Genomic DNA, 15,838 nt, shown 5'->3' on the forward strand with positions numbered 1-15,838 from the left:
GTTCTTGTTGCTTCTTGCAAGTACAGCTTCACATACTGACATTCATTAGTCAGTCAAAATGTGAGATTTGAATATTTTCACCCCAACATTCTAAAATACTTTCACTAGCCCAGCCGGCATGGCTCAGTGGGTGAGCATGGACGCATAAACCAGGAGATCAGGGTTCGATACCCTGTCAGGGCACATGCCTGGGTTGTGGGCTGGATCCCCAGTGTGGAGTGGGCAGGAGGCAGCCAATCAATGATTCTCTCATCATTGATCTTCCTGTCTCTCTCTCCCTCTCCCTTTCTTCTCTGAAATCAAGAAAAATATATTTTAAAAAATACGTTCACTATATGTATTTCAAAGTGAGCCCTCGGTGCTGTTAAATGTTAAAATGGTACCTAATTGAGAAGCTAAAGTTAAAGTTGCCATTATTGGACTTTAATGGGCTTTGGAAATTCTTAGGACATCACTAATTATTCCACTAATATTTCTGCATCCATAGCATTTATTTATGCAACAGAGGGGAACAGTTATTTAGGCTGTTAGAAATTTAATGGGCTCACCTACTCCCCTGTATGATAGAGTCAATTATTTGGTGATTTTCTCTTAATGTTGGGCACCTGTGTGCATTAAAATTTTCCGATGAAGTCTTAGAAATGTGTAAGTGGTTTCCTGTGTCTTAGCTTTCATTTGAAAATATAATTACAGCAAGTATAATTATATTCATTTCTAACTTTCCTTCTTTTAATACAACTGTAGACATACTTTCCTGATTTTTCTCACCAAGGGAACCTCACAAAAGTCAATGTATCAAATATTTCAGGGTCAGCTCTTCCAGATAATAATGAGTATCAGGATCCCATTATAATTTTTTTGTTATAAAGAAAGTAATGGAATAAGTAAAAAGACATTGGTTCTTTATCCCAAATTTGATTCACGTTTTCATTATGGGTCCGTTTTAATTTTTAGTCATTCATTTAACTAAGCTTGTTAGATGTCCCCTTATTACTATCTCAAAAGTGATGGAATATATTTCTAATTTTTATTAGTTTGCCCATTTCATAGAATGAAATGAATTTTCTTCAGTTTTTAAGGAATCAATGCAGATTATATGCATAATAATTTATGTTTTTAAATACCATATGCTTGTTTTGCTTTATTCATGCATAAATTAACTAATGATATTTTAGGCAAATAGTTTCCTATCAGATTGGTTCTTCTTAGACACACAGAATATAACAGGTCTAACTTCTAATATTGTAAACATTTTTAAATATTAGTACTTTCCCTACTTCACCCCATTAAAATAAAAACACAGTAAGACAAAATTCTACCTTGGAATAATGAGTTCTAAATGAAAACATAAATGAATTTGACTTCCATTTTCAATTACGTTATTTTAGTAATGATATATTATACAATAAACTAGATGCCCGGTGCACGGATTCATACACCGATGGTGTCCCTCGGCCTGGCCTGCGCCCTCTCACAATCCGAGACCCCTTGGGAGATGTCAGATAGCAGGTTTCAGCCCAACCCCCTCAGGCCCGATCCAGACAGGAGGAAGCCCGATCCTGTGCGTTGAGCATCTGTCCCCTGGTGGTCAGTGCATGTCATAGCAACCATTCAGTCACTTAGACTTTTATATATATAGATTAGGTTTTATTCTATCCAGTTTGATTAACCTTGTTTGAAAGATTGAATTACATTTGTTGTAATTACAGATATAATGGATTTCAACCCCTATCATTTCTTTTGGTTTTTCTTTGTCCTTTTCTTACTACATTTATTTTTCTCTTCTTTTAAAATTGTTTTTTTTGTTGTTGTTGTTGTTTTTGTGTGTGTGTGTTTTGTTTTTGTTTTTTTTAGGGGGTAGGGTAATGGATTTTTCAACCCTATGTGTCCCTAATATATGTGAGAGTTACACATTCGGTTTTATTAGGTACAGGTTATCTTAGAAAGTTTAACCTAACATGTACCTAAAAATATCAGTCTCTTCCATCCTGAACATTATATAGAGTCTTAGAACATTAAACTCCAGTCATTCTCATTTCAATTTATATATTACTGTGGTTGGTATTTTACTTTATTTTTAACCACACATAATGATATAATTATTGTATTGTAAAATTCATGCTTGTAGAGAGTTAGTTGTACATTTAATGTTTTCTATTCTTCTTCATTTTTTTCTTAATCTTAGCTCTTCCATCTGGAATCATATTCCTTTCACTTAAAGTACACAATTTAGAACTTTCCATATATAGGGTGTCAAATAAATGTATACACACTTTAACAGCTGATAGCTCAATTTTGAAAATTAATTTTAATAAACACTGTCTTTATAATTATTCTAAGTGTGTGTATACATTTTGGGGGGGCACCCTATATGATAACTCTTTCAGTGATTATCGGAAAAAGTGTTCATTTCACTTTTGGTTTTGAAAGATATTTTCATTCTAAATGAGCAGTTATTTTTCTCTTTGCACTTTGAAAATCTAGTTCTGTCATTTAATGTTGCTGTTAAGAAGTCAACTGTCAGTCTACTACTTCTAAGACTCCACTTTGGGGCTGGGCATAGGGGAATGTTCTGCAGTCTCTACATCAGTGGTTCTCAACCTTCCTAATGCCGTGACCCTTTAATACAGTTCCTCATGTTGTGGTGACCCCCAATTTCATTGTTACAAATTGAACATAAGTAAAGCATAGTGATTAATCACAAAAACAATAAGTAATTATATATGTGTTTTCTGATGGTATTAGGCGACCCCTGTGAAAGGGTCGTTTGACCCCCAAAGGGGTCACGAGCCACAGGTTGAGAACCACTGCTCTACATGATATATGGGTTCTAGGTGTGGGATACTTGTTATTTACTCTGTTTATAGTTGATTGTGTGGCTCCCTTTTATCAGTTTTGGAAAATTCTGTTCCATTCTCTCTTCTCTCTTTTTGAAACTCTAATTAGACACGTGCTAAAATTTATCACTTCAAATTCTGTCTAAAATTGCCTTTGAACTTGTTATCTTTGTCATTTCTTTTGCCCTATCATTTCGTTCACTAATTATCTCATCAGCTATGCCTAATCTGCTAACAACTTCATACCTGAGTTTTAAACTTTAGTAATTATATCTTTCATTTCTAGGAGATATATTTTATTTATGTTCAACTATTCTCATTCTTTATTCATAGTTTTTGAGATCACTGTTACTTATGAAAACATGTTGAACATATTTATACTCTGTGTCCACTCCTTTGTGGATATGACTTTGCTTCTATTATCTCAGCAGACTGTTTTCATATTTTTTTCTTGTTCATTTGGGGAATTACTTTATTCTGACTCGTTATCTTTTGGGGGACTTATTTGTTAAAATTATTTGTCATAGATTGGAGGTAGCATTTTTGAAAAAAAGTACTTGTTTCTGTGAGAAGGTTTGGCTGTTATCAGTCAAAGGTCACTTTTCTCACACTCACAATTGTGGTTTTTCTATTCATTTGGGCAGAACTTAGGACCACTGGGTCAACAAATTCAGAATATTATGGTTTCTCCTTGAGTTGAGTAAATTGGTGTTGTGTGCATAAAGGATAAACACTACAATGAGGACTTGTGTTTGGTTATGGATTCTCAAGGAAGCTGTTTTCCCCACAGCATTAATTATCTAGTGTTAAGTGAGGCAATTTTCTTTGCAGTTTTGGGGTGGCTTTGGCAGTGGCAGCTAGAAGAGAGAGATGCATTTCTCATTCACCCTCATAATAAGAATTTAGCGTTCTGGGCAGGGAAGTCTTGTTGGACTCACTTCCAAAGTGGGCCCTTGCCTTCTATTCTCTGAGGCACTCGGTACCTCAAAAAATTAAATTTTATGTTCACCTACCTCAGAAAAAAAACCTCTAGATCAGTGCAAAGATTTTTTTGCCTTCACTTAGTTTGTGATCTGAATATTTATTATATCACTAGAGGCCCAGTGCATGGATTCATGCACTGGTGGGGTCCCTCAGCCTAGCCTACACAGATCGGGCCGAAACTGACAGTCTGACATCCCCCTAGGGGTCCCAGAGTGCAAGAGAGCACTATGCAAAGTTGCTGTTGCTTGGCAGCTCCTGCATTGAGCATCTACTCCCTGGTGGTCAGTGTGCATCATACCTACCGGCCAGTCAGCCATTTGGCTGGTCTCTTAGCCTTTTATATATAGATAGAATGGTCAGATGGTTAGACTGTCATTTAGGCTTTTATATATATAGATTTTTATCTCCTTTATATATCTGGGAAGAATTCTTAAGACATTGAATCTACAATTTACTGTTGTGTTTACTGGGATTTTAGTCCTGGTAATTACTCTGACATATTGAATGCAGTGGTGTTAGAGAGAGACCTACCCAACTATGCTATCAACTATCTGTGTGATGATAAGCAAGTTACTAATCTATCTGTGACTCTATTTCCTCACCTATAAAATAATAATGAAATTTACTCAATAAAAGGATATCATTAGATAATGTATATAAAGAATTTACATAGCACCTGGAAAATTGTAAGGGTTCAATAGATGTTATATCAGCAATAACATTATACAAATAATGCAAATGGATATTGTGGTTTAAAGATCCCTGACTTAGATCAGCCACTGACTTTAATAGGTTCAATGGCATGATAGTGGCAGAATTCCAGCTGCAGTTAAGGGATGATTGTGAAATAAGAAATTGGAAGCAGTGATTGTAGAAAATATTCTGAGGAACTAAACTGTGAAAAATAGATATGGAAATTGTAGATATTGTGACAGAAGTGGGTATAGAGTAAAATAAGAGTTTAGTTTTGTTTTAATAAGAAAGAGATAGATGTCTTATGGTCTGTTAAGTTAAAGGTTGAAAGTACAGAGATAAATAGAGCTGATGAAGCATTAAATGAAGAAGAGATGGGAGAGATTCAGGTGAAGGCCAGTTATTTTATAACATGCCCTTCATGTTGGATGTTGAGTTTGATGTTTTTTCACGGTTAGATTTCAGTTATGCAGCTTTGGCAGAAACATCACAGAAGTGATAATGATGTGTTGTCCTCATGGCATCTGATCAGGTGACACATGATGATGACTTGGCCCATTACTGGTAATATTAATTTTGATCACTGAATTAAAATAGAGTCTGCCAGGCTTCTCACTGTATAGTGACTCTTTTGCTTTTATAATAATAGTTATTTTGTGGGGAAATACTTTGAAGCTATGTAAATATTTGATCTTCATCAGTCTTTCACTCACTAGTAACTCTTGCCTAAATCAATTTTTTTCTGAATTGGTTATTATTATGGTGGTTATCAAATGATATTTTTTTCTGAATCCATCATTCCTTCTACACTTATTAGTATTATGCTGTAAGCAAGAGCCTTTTCTTCATTCATTCACTCATTCATTCATTCAATCTGTATTAGCACACCCGTTCCATTTTATTAAATAGATCATGATTTCTTCCGGCTATTGTTTATTTTGATGTTAGAATAGCCCCTTCAGGCTGGTTCCTTGGTCTTTTTGGTATAATCTTTTCATTAAAAATGATGATTGCACAATACAGACTGTGTAGAAATTTATGTTGCCACTTGACAATAAATTATGAACATTTTCCATGTCATTAAGAATGGTCTGGGAGAGACCCCTCCCATGTGTGAAGGCCCTCATTTCATTAGCCAAGAACACAGCACGTTAACAGAAACAGAGGTGGCACACCAAGCAAGAGCAAGTCTAGTGTGGTCGAGTATATTTTTTTCCTGTCCTCTACCTTGTAAATGGCTGTGCAGCTATTAGAGAGATGTCTACACAGGATGTGAGGATACTTATTGTGAGGCTTCCTTTCACATAAAAATTGTCAGCAACCTACATGTCAATCAACTGGAGATGGAATGTTATATAGTAGTTAAAACAATTTATACAGATCAATATGTATAAATGTGTGTACCCATTCTATTACATTCAACAGTACACACACTTGTACAATGAATGCATATGTATTCAGAATAATGATGAAAAAGTCCAAGGCAACAATATGTACTGAAATCATGAAAGTGGTTACTATTGGGAAGGAGAGGAATAAAATACAGAAGTGATCTTAAAGAGCTTCAATCTATAATATGTAAATTATACTTTCATAAAGCCATTTTAAAAGAAGATCTAAAGTAAATATGGTATAATGTATAGACTTGATATGCCTGGGTTAGGTAAACAAGTGTTTATTATATTATTCTCTTTTATACACTCTTATGTTTGAGATATTTTATAAGAAATAAACATTTATATGTATTTATTTTTTGTTTTTTTTATTTGAGAAAGAGAGAGCGAAACATTGATTAGTTATTCCAATTATTTATGCATTCATTGGTTGCTTCTTGTATATGCCCTGACCAGAGATTGAATGTGCAACCTTAGTGTACCCACAACCTTGGGTTATCTGGACAATACAATGCTCTAAACAGCAGAGCTATCCTGCCATGGCCAAGAAACTCTAAGCGATCTATTTTTTTGAAAATCACATCTGTCTATTGAGTCTACCTCTCTATATAACAGAATGCAAATAAACAAACAAAAATTTAAATTTAATTTTATTAAAAGTAGGAAACAAAGAGATATAATACACTGTGCTGAAACTCTCACTTTTTTCACATCTTCAACCAGATTTAAAATTGTGCTCTTAATTTTATGATCAATATTTTTGTGATTCATTTTGTATTTAAATATATCATATCTTGCAATTTATTTCATAAAAATAGCATTTGCTTATTAACTGTATGATTGTAACCTATATAACCAACATTAATCAGTCACATATTATATCTAGGTTTTAGTATTAAATTCATTTTTGGTTGAAAATTGAGTAGACTCAACATTAAGCTTGAAAATCCTTTAACTTGCTCATAAATATAGTACCTATTGAAATTTTTATTATTTGCTGTTTAACTTACTTGTATTTCACTATTGGGATACTTGGTAGAGAACAGGGAGATTTGAAATAATGATAATAATCCTGAAAATTTTTCTAAAATGAGATCTTGAGATTGCAAAGAGGATCAAGCTGATTCAAACAAATGGAAATTTAAAGTGGAATCATTACTAACAACATACTGACAGTAGTTTTATATATTTTTAAAAATGGTCTAGTAAGTATAATTTTTAAAAATGTATCTCGTTTTTGACAAATTGCTTCAAATGTACTGTGAAAAATAATAAAATAAAATAGGTATTTCTAAGTTATAATTATTAATTCCATAACCAAACTTTGCATTAAATAATTATTTGTTTCAGGAAAAGTATGCTTTAAAAAAGCACTTTGATCCATAAGACAAAATATGGTGACTTGTGGTAATCATAATTAAATAAATTAACAATACTGTCAGTTAAAATTACTTTTTTATTAAAATTGGAAGTTAATCAGTAAAAACTGTGCAAAGAAGCTTAATGTACCCACAATCACAATGATAATATTGTGACCACGTTTTCTTTTCTAAATGTGATTGTTGTGTTACAGGGTCTATTTTTAAATATAAAGGTTTAGAATATCACAATACAAAATTGAGTAAAGGAAGTCAGACAGAAACTTTATTATGATCCTATTAATATAAAGTTTAAAATTAGGCATAACTAATCAATGGTATTAGAAATCAAGATAGTGGTTTCCCTGGAGAGTTGGGTATAACTAGAAGGTCATGAAGGGATGCTGATAATATAATATCTCATGGAAGTGTATATTTTGCAAAATTTTATTTAGCTGTATACTTAAGATTTGTACATTATAGCATGTCTGTTATACCTCAGTAAAGTTTGCATTAGCAGTAAAAAGTTTATTCCTCGGGAAATGTCAGTGTTAATATGTTAAAGAATATTATTCAACCAAATGCTTTATTGAGTTGGCATTAGTCTAAAATTTTCTCACAGTATGTAAAAGAAATGTCTTTGATTAGTTGATTCAAACTCTGATTTTAACTTTTGTGGGGAATGTGCTTTTTTTTTCTATGCTGTGCTTTGTTAAATGAATAAAATCTCTGGGGTTCAAAGCTTAAAAAGAAAAAAACTTTGATAACTATGCTTTTCTTTGTTCTTTTTTTTCCCTTTAAGTAATATTGTTGAAATATAATTACCATTTCTCTAATGCCAAAATTAAGCTCTACCATTATGCAATCCATACCAATCATCTAAAGAGATGAGCTGGTAGTTAGAGCTTATTCTATTCTAAAGTTGAGAATTTTAACTTCTTAGAAAATTAAAGAAATATCTTATCCTGAAGTGAAATATGTGGGTTAAGTTACCTTATCTACCAGCTGGATAGAGTTATCCTGAAATATTTTAATGGTTAAGCACATATATCAATTTTGAAGCCAGAGAGTCAAGTTCATACTATACCTTAATATACATTTATATAATTTATAGTATTGTCATTATTTATATACTAACTTTACCACTTACTATGCAGGTTTTGAAAAATTAAACCAAATAAAATGTCAGTTCTTTAGTCACAATAGCCGCACTTCAAGTGTTCAATAGTCAAATGTACCTAGTGGCTACTGTATTAGAGCATATTTAAAGAATTTCCAGAAAGTTTTACTGGACAACTAATATATTTAAATGGAATAATACATTCCTCAGAGAGTTTATTAAATATTTCTGTAGGATTCTTAGCATTATGAAGGCAAATCATAAATGCTTGATCATGATATTTAATAGTCATATCATTGGTTAAAATAAGAATAAGCAGATAAAATAATAATAAAAACATAAAACTTACATATCTAGTATCATGACTAGCATATATGTAGGTTTTTATAAATTCACTAAGACTCTGTTAATCATTCTGCTTCCAAATATTTTACTATGAAATAATTCTCAAATTGGCATTCTGAAAAATGTCCCTGAAGTAGAATCCATAGTCCAGCCCAATATGTAATGCTCATACTTTATTAAACACACACACACACACACACACACACGAACCATATTCTAAGCAACTTTACCTTATTACAATTCTCAATGCTAAGAAACCTTAACTTGTAGATTGTAAGTACCTACAATCCAGGAACAAATATGGTTAATCAGGGTATGGGATAATGTAAAAAATAAGTTGTATTCTAAGCAACTATTTACCTTATTACAATTCTCAATGCTAAGAAACCTTAACTTGTAGATTGTAAGTACCTACAATCCAGGAACAAATCTGGATAATCAGGGTATGGGATAATGTAAAAAATAAGTTGGATTAGTATTCTAACCCTCTGTAATTATGCTATGACATTAACTAATTAGAATCTCTTTAAGCAACTCTGAGCTTACTGGTTAACAGCTCTGAACTTTGATTTGTCTTATTGTCATTGGATGTATTTTAGTGCCTTTATTTTTTTCCCCTTTTAAAAAGTAGGTTAAATAAAAGACACAAACCCATGCTATGTCTATACGCAAGACAATGGTTAGGTAAACAATGAGTCCCATCCTTAAACCAATTTGGATCTCAGCCCAGAGCTGAACCCATCTGGCATACCAATCAAAAAACCTGATTCATCAACTGGGCTCTGTTAATATCTATGTCCTTTTATTCACAGTTCAGTAGGTATTAGTCTAATGACAATCCTTGAGCCCTGTGGACACAAAGTTTGTAAATCTATCTAACAGCATCCAGAAAAGTAGACTTTTAGGAGGGCTTTTTTGCATTATTATTACACAAGAAACATCAATCTTACAAGCAGAAATAAGCCCTTTAATAAGGGTCATTTTTTCACCTGATTATTTATAACTTGTGGTTTTTTTCCCTCCTAGGCTACTGATAAAGATACTGGCAATTACAGTGCCATAGCATACAGACTCATAATTCCACCAATCAAAGAAGGAAAAGAAGGATTCGTGGTGGAAACATATACAGGGCTTATCAAAACGGCCATGCTCTTCCATAACATGAGGAGGTCCTACTTCATGTTTCAAGTCATCGCAACTGACGACTATGGGAAGGGACTAAGTGGCAAAGCAGATGTACTTGTAAGTAGATAAATCTTCAGATGCCTTACTAGTCTGGGGTCAATGTTTTCAACCGATAGAACTTTTAAATTTACTTGAAATAGGCTTTCTAAAATATAAATGTAATTAATTTTATCCAGGTTGTTGATAGCTATAGCTTAGTATATAAAAAAATATAGCTTTAAAGTTGTTGGGTTAGTTTGTGTTTTTTTTTACATTTGGGAAATACATCATATGTTTTTATATATGCTTTTGACAACAGTGTCATAAGCATTGGATTTCTATTTGGTCTGCAGATCTCATTTTTAATACATATTAGGTTGGAGCTACTTAAATTTTTAAAATGTTTTGCAGTGTTGTGCTGTAGAAATTAAAATAATTTGTATTATTGTTTAAATTACTTTTAGGCCTTTTGTAATTAAGAAAACAAAAGCAATGTTCATGTTTCAATGGATTTTTTTTCTTGTTGTTTAAAAGTCCCATTGATGACATTGATGATCCTTGACTAAGTTACATTTGGTTTCAGTCAATAATATCACTTTATTCTGACTTTTTCTTTAGAATTTAGGTGGTAGATTATTCTCAAGGGTGGCTTGCTATTAGCATTTATTCAAAATATTTAACACCAATGCATCCATTCCATGGAATCTCTATCATTATTTGGACTTTTCTCTGATAAATCTAGTATAAATTATAAGTATAATTATTAGAAATGTTTGTCCATTAAAGATAGAATCAAGTATAATTTTTCTTTGCTTCTTACATCTTATTACATCTTCTTTTTTTATAGCTTTCCTCATTTAATTCACTGGACAGGTTTAACCTTCATATTATGCAGACATCAGTGATCAAATATTTTTCTTTTTAGATAAAGATCAACCACCATGATTGTGGTGGGTGTGAAGGCCACAACATTCTCATTTATAACAGTAAAGCTGCATAAAAAAACAAGGGCCAATCTAAGCTAAGAAGCTTTTGACATAGAAGATATTAAGGTTGATATAGATTTTCAATCAAATTAATATCTGTAAACATTAGGTAAAATAATGCTATTTCTCTTCCTGTTAAAATATGCACACTGTGGTGCTTTAAGGTTAAGTGATAATTTAGTATATTAAACATAATTAAAATATTATAAAAATCATAAGAATGTAACTATATAGGTTATATATATGATATGTACATAAGCAGTATGAAGTTTATGGGATTTTTATTTGGACTCTATAAATTATTATGTGGAAATTATTAAGTATACCTTTAAAACTATTCAAACTATATTGAGAAAAATTAAATTAAATCAAATGATGTTATATATTTATATTGTGATTATATATATATGCCTTCCTAGCAAATAATATTTGTAAGATCTAAAATTCTTTATGGAAAGAAATAAATATTTTATGAAGAGAGAACAACAATGTACCAAAACCGAGAAGAAAGAGATGTGATGGTAGGTCTGAATAACTGATAGATATTCAATCTGTCTGAAGAATGAGACTCAGAAAGTGACTAAGAGAAAGGGCTGAAGGTGGAAGTAGTTGGTTTATCTAAAAGCTGAAAGCAACATTAAAATTATTGGAACTCTTTCCTAAAAGCAACAAGAAACCATTTTTAAAAATTTAGTAAGGGTGAATGAAGATAAGATTTTAATTTAGATAAAACCTTGCTTAATGCAAATGTGGTTCTCCCCTGAGGATACTTCTGCTGCCTTCCAAAATAATGGCTTTTGTATTCTGTTCTATATATGTTTGCCACAGTCTTCATACTACCTGCTGGCAAAGTAGAATTCTCAGTGCACCACATGGCTGCTTCTAGATCTTTCCTTCTTCCCAAGAATCCAACCTTGATTCTCATCATCTGTGTCTCTGTCACTTACTCACTGCCTCACATTATTGCTGTGATCACCCAAATCGTTGCTCAATCCCCAACGTATTTCAATGAGTTTAGCTCCGGAGTTATCTCCAACAATTCTTCTCTCCTAATTTTTGGCAATTTTGTTATACACATAGATGAATCGTCCAGTATCGTGAACTTAAAATTTCCCTGCATGGCTTTCCTCCAATGGCTTTACCATCTACCCTATTAAAATAACAACCAGAGTTATTTTAGCCATTACCAATTACCGCAACCCCTCTGTAACCTCCTCCATTTCAAACTTCCCAGTCTCTGACTATAATACTGAATGTGTTCAGCTAGCCCCAGCACTCTTGTGTCCTCACCAGGACCTTTAATTCATTTAGCCTGCTATATTTTTACCCTTCCTCTAACCCCCCTGTGCTCTCTTTCCTGCTTACCAGTTTTGTAGTGCATTATCAATTATTAAAAGCACTCCACCACATAAAAATTCAACTTCCTTGCCTTCTCTTCCTAAATCACATACACTTAGCAAAACCATAACTGTACTTAATTGCAACGTTCTTCTTTCTCTCATGCTGAGTATGACTGCAAAAACATGTACACTTATATAATTAGTCTTTCTTTAAATTAATGATGAAATCCCCCAAGTGAGCTCTTATTTATTCAATAACCACACTATATATTTCCTGGTTCATTCATACTCCTCCTCTTCTAGAAGAACTTGTTTCTTACAGTCCTAATTAATTGGCAACATATTTCCCTGAAAGGTAACGTTAAAGCATTTAGAAGGATACTTTGACAACTCCCATCACTAAATCCTCCTACCTACCAGGATTTATACTGACATTCTTTGCATTATCATTATTATTATTATTATTATTATTATTAGATGGATTCTCTATGCATTTATCAGGAACCATTACCTTGACCTGTGCAACAGATTCAAATTCCACTCACCAACCCTAGGACATTGTTTCAACAGCTCTCTCATTTTCTATATTCATCATTAATATCAATCCCCCCTTTATTTGATTATTCCCATAACCATGCTTTTTTTTCTTTTTATGTTCAACATAAAACCCTCTTACTCTACATCTCCTTCAAGCTACCACTCATTTCTATTACTCTTTCCAGAAACATTCTTTGTTAGAGTTGACTAATTTCTCACCATCTAATCTCTTTCAAACTCTCTCTAATCATAATGTCAGTGCCAGTACTCATCCAAACTCATTATGTCAACATCATCAATGGCTTCTTGCTACTAAATGGACTGGTAATTTCAGTCTTCATCTTATTTGAACCATCAGCAGCACTTGGATGATTATTACCTTTACTAGGCTTTTGGGCCACCATTCTCTCTTTTTACTTCTTACCTTACTGTTTACTAATATTCCTTCTTGGTTCCTTTGCTGGTTCAATTTCTTCTCCTCACCCTTTAGTACTGAGATTTCCTAGAGCTCAGACAGTAATTAATTCTCTTTTCTACTTGTACTCATGACTCAGTAAATTCATCCAAACTCATAACTTTGAAATACCATCTATATACTAAAACATATTAAAATTATATCTTCACCCCAAAGTTCATTTCTAAAGAGTGGACTCATTAATCTATTTGTACTTGCAACAATTACACATTAATATCTAATAAAGATATCTATGTAATGTGTCCTAAACTGAACTTCACTTCCTTATCACATTTCTTTCATTTATAGTCTTCCCAACTTCACTTGATGCCCAAATTATCTTTGAGTTCCTTCAGCTAAAATTTCTTGATTCAATCCCTTAGCAAATACTGTTATTACTGTACATTATTAACTCCACATTTTTCAACATTTCTACTGTTTCAACTTGGTTGAAACCACTATCATATTTCACCTGTATCATCGCACAAACTCATTACTTGCCCTCATGTTTCTATTCTTCCTACACTACAGTCCAGTTTAATTATAACAGCCAGTGATTCAAATGTAATTCAGCTCCTGTAATTTCCTAGTTCAAAATCTTTTAATATAACGCCAATTTACCCAGAGAAATGTTCAAGTCATATATGAGACCCTTGATTCTGGCCTCCAGGAACCTCATTTTCTACTCTTCTCTCTCTTACTCATTCAAACCCAATAATATTGGCCAAGTTGCTTTTGTTCAAACAGTCAGACATGCTCTTACTTAGAGATTTGGCAGTGGCTCTGCTTAGAATGCTTCTTCTCCAGATGTAGCATCATGATGTAGTAACAAAGAACACACACATACCTCAAAAGGCTATTTAAACATCTCATATTTTTTTAAGAAAAGTGAGATTATGCTAGAAACCATGTGAGAGAGACAGTGACCACCCCAAGCAAGAAATGGTGGGCCTCTAAAGGTCCAGTATGTTAGCTATTTGCCATGTGTGGCTTCTCAGCACTTGAAATGTAACTAGGTTGCATTAAGATGTACTGTAAGTATGTAATACACACCAAATTTCAAAGTCCTAGCATGAAAAAATGCGAAATGTCTCCTTAGTAAGTTGTTTTATGTTGATTGCATATTGGAATGATAATGTATTAAATAGAATTTCAAAGTCCTAGCATGAAAAAATGTGAAATGTCTCCTATGTTGATTGCATATTGGAATGATAATGTATTAAATACATTGTGTTAAATGTATTATTGAATTAATTTCACTATTTTTCCTCTTTGAGTGCCAGAAAATTTAAAATTATATATCTGGTATGTATTTGAGACTCAGATTCTATTTCTATTGGACGGTACTGTCTAAAGTATATGGGGAAAATGGGTGAGGGCAAGGAAAGATAAGAGGTTTGTGATGAAGAATTAAAAGGACTTAGGAAATAATGTAACTTGACAATCTCTTGTTTTAGAATTCAAAGCTTCATACATGATACTTTCTCTTTCCTTTTTTTTTTTACCATACCTAGCGACAAATCAATTTTCACAATAATAGGTATATTTTCTTTAAAATCTTTCATTAGTAGTCAACACACAAAGAATAAAATTAAGTAATTTAATAAGCAGAATTTTTATTGTTTTGTATAACAAACTAACATGTATTTCTGATACTATTTACATAGAAGCTATACTGGAAAAAGTAACAAATAATATTCAGTAATGCTAAAGATTCAAATATCTCTTCTATATATGATGGAAGAAACTAAAGATTCAGGGATATAGAATTTTTTGAAAATCACAATTTAAACTATAATAGCTTATTCTTCATTTGCATAGTCCAATATATACACATTCTATATAAATCATATATTAATACTTTTAAAATATTTAAAATTTTAAATGTAACTTTTAACAGGTAAATCTGAAACAACTACTTTTGGAGTTAAACACAGTAAGACATTTTATTTGAATTATAAATTTTCTGTCTTAAAAATAACAAAAGTATGTTTTCAAAGGTTATTAAGATCAGAAAATCTTTTAGATAAATTGTAAGCTTAATATACATATATTCCAGAGGATCTGAAATCTTAATTTATTCTGTTGATTCAGTCAGAATATAGTCCCTAAGCTCATTAACAAATTGAAAATTCCCTTTGAGTCAGTAATTTATCTTTCTGAGGTATTACTGACTATTCTTAAAAGGCAAATAATAGAGTTACTTATATCTGCTAGGTGAAATTTTGCTTCCAAATAGGGTCCCAGCACATGAATTGATTGCCTTTCAAAAGTTTTCTTGTAAAAAAAAAACTTCAAAAGCTCAGAACATATGTAAGAGGAAATTCTAAAAATCTGACAGCCACATGTAATAGATGCCTATGTATTTGTCATGGTAGATTTACTGCTTAATAAAAAACTCCAAAATTTCAAAAATTTAAACAAACAAATGTGATTTTTCTCTCATATGACTGCAATGAGAGTGTATGTGGTCGAGTGATGTTCTCCACGGCTTTCCTACAAATGGAAACACAGGGACTCGGTTTCCTTCAACTTACAATTTTGTCCTTTTCTATGACTTCTTTATTAGGATAGAAATTGAAAAAGAAGAAAAGGTTCACACAGAAAATACTCAAGCAATTTCTTT

At 32.3% G+C, this 15,838-nt stretch overlaps 1 protein-coding gene across 1 annotated transcript in view; it reads left to right on the forward strand.

Annotated features, from left to right (window-relative positions):
• PCDH15 (protocadherin-related 15) overlaps window positions 1-15,838 on the forward strand; it is a 567,795-nt gene that overhangs the window by 506,054 nt on the left and 45,903 nt on the right. The window contains exon 27 of the mRNA XM_014547486.1: window positions 9,758-9,973. Within this exon, the coding sequence (XP_014402972.1) occupies window positions 9,758-9,973 (216 nt within the window). The remainder of the gene's footprint in view (window positions 1-9,757; window positions 9,974-15,838) is intronic.

Source organism: Myotis brandtii, unplaced genomic scaffold, assembly GCF_000412655.1.
Source record: "Myotis brandtii unplaced genomic scaffold, ASM41265v1 scaffold475, whole genome shotgun sequence".
Taxonomy (NCBI): domain Eukaryota; kingdom Metazoa; phylum Chordata; class Mammalia; order Chiroptera; family Vespertilionidae; genus Myotis; species Myotis brandtii.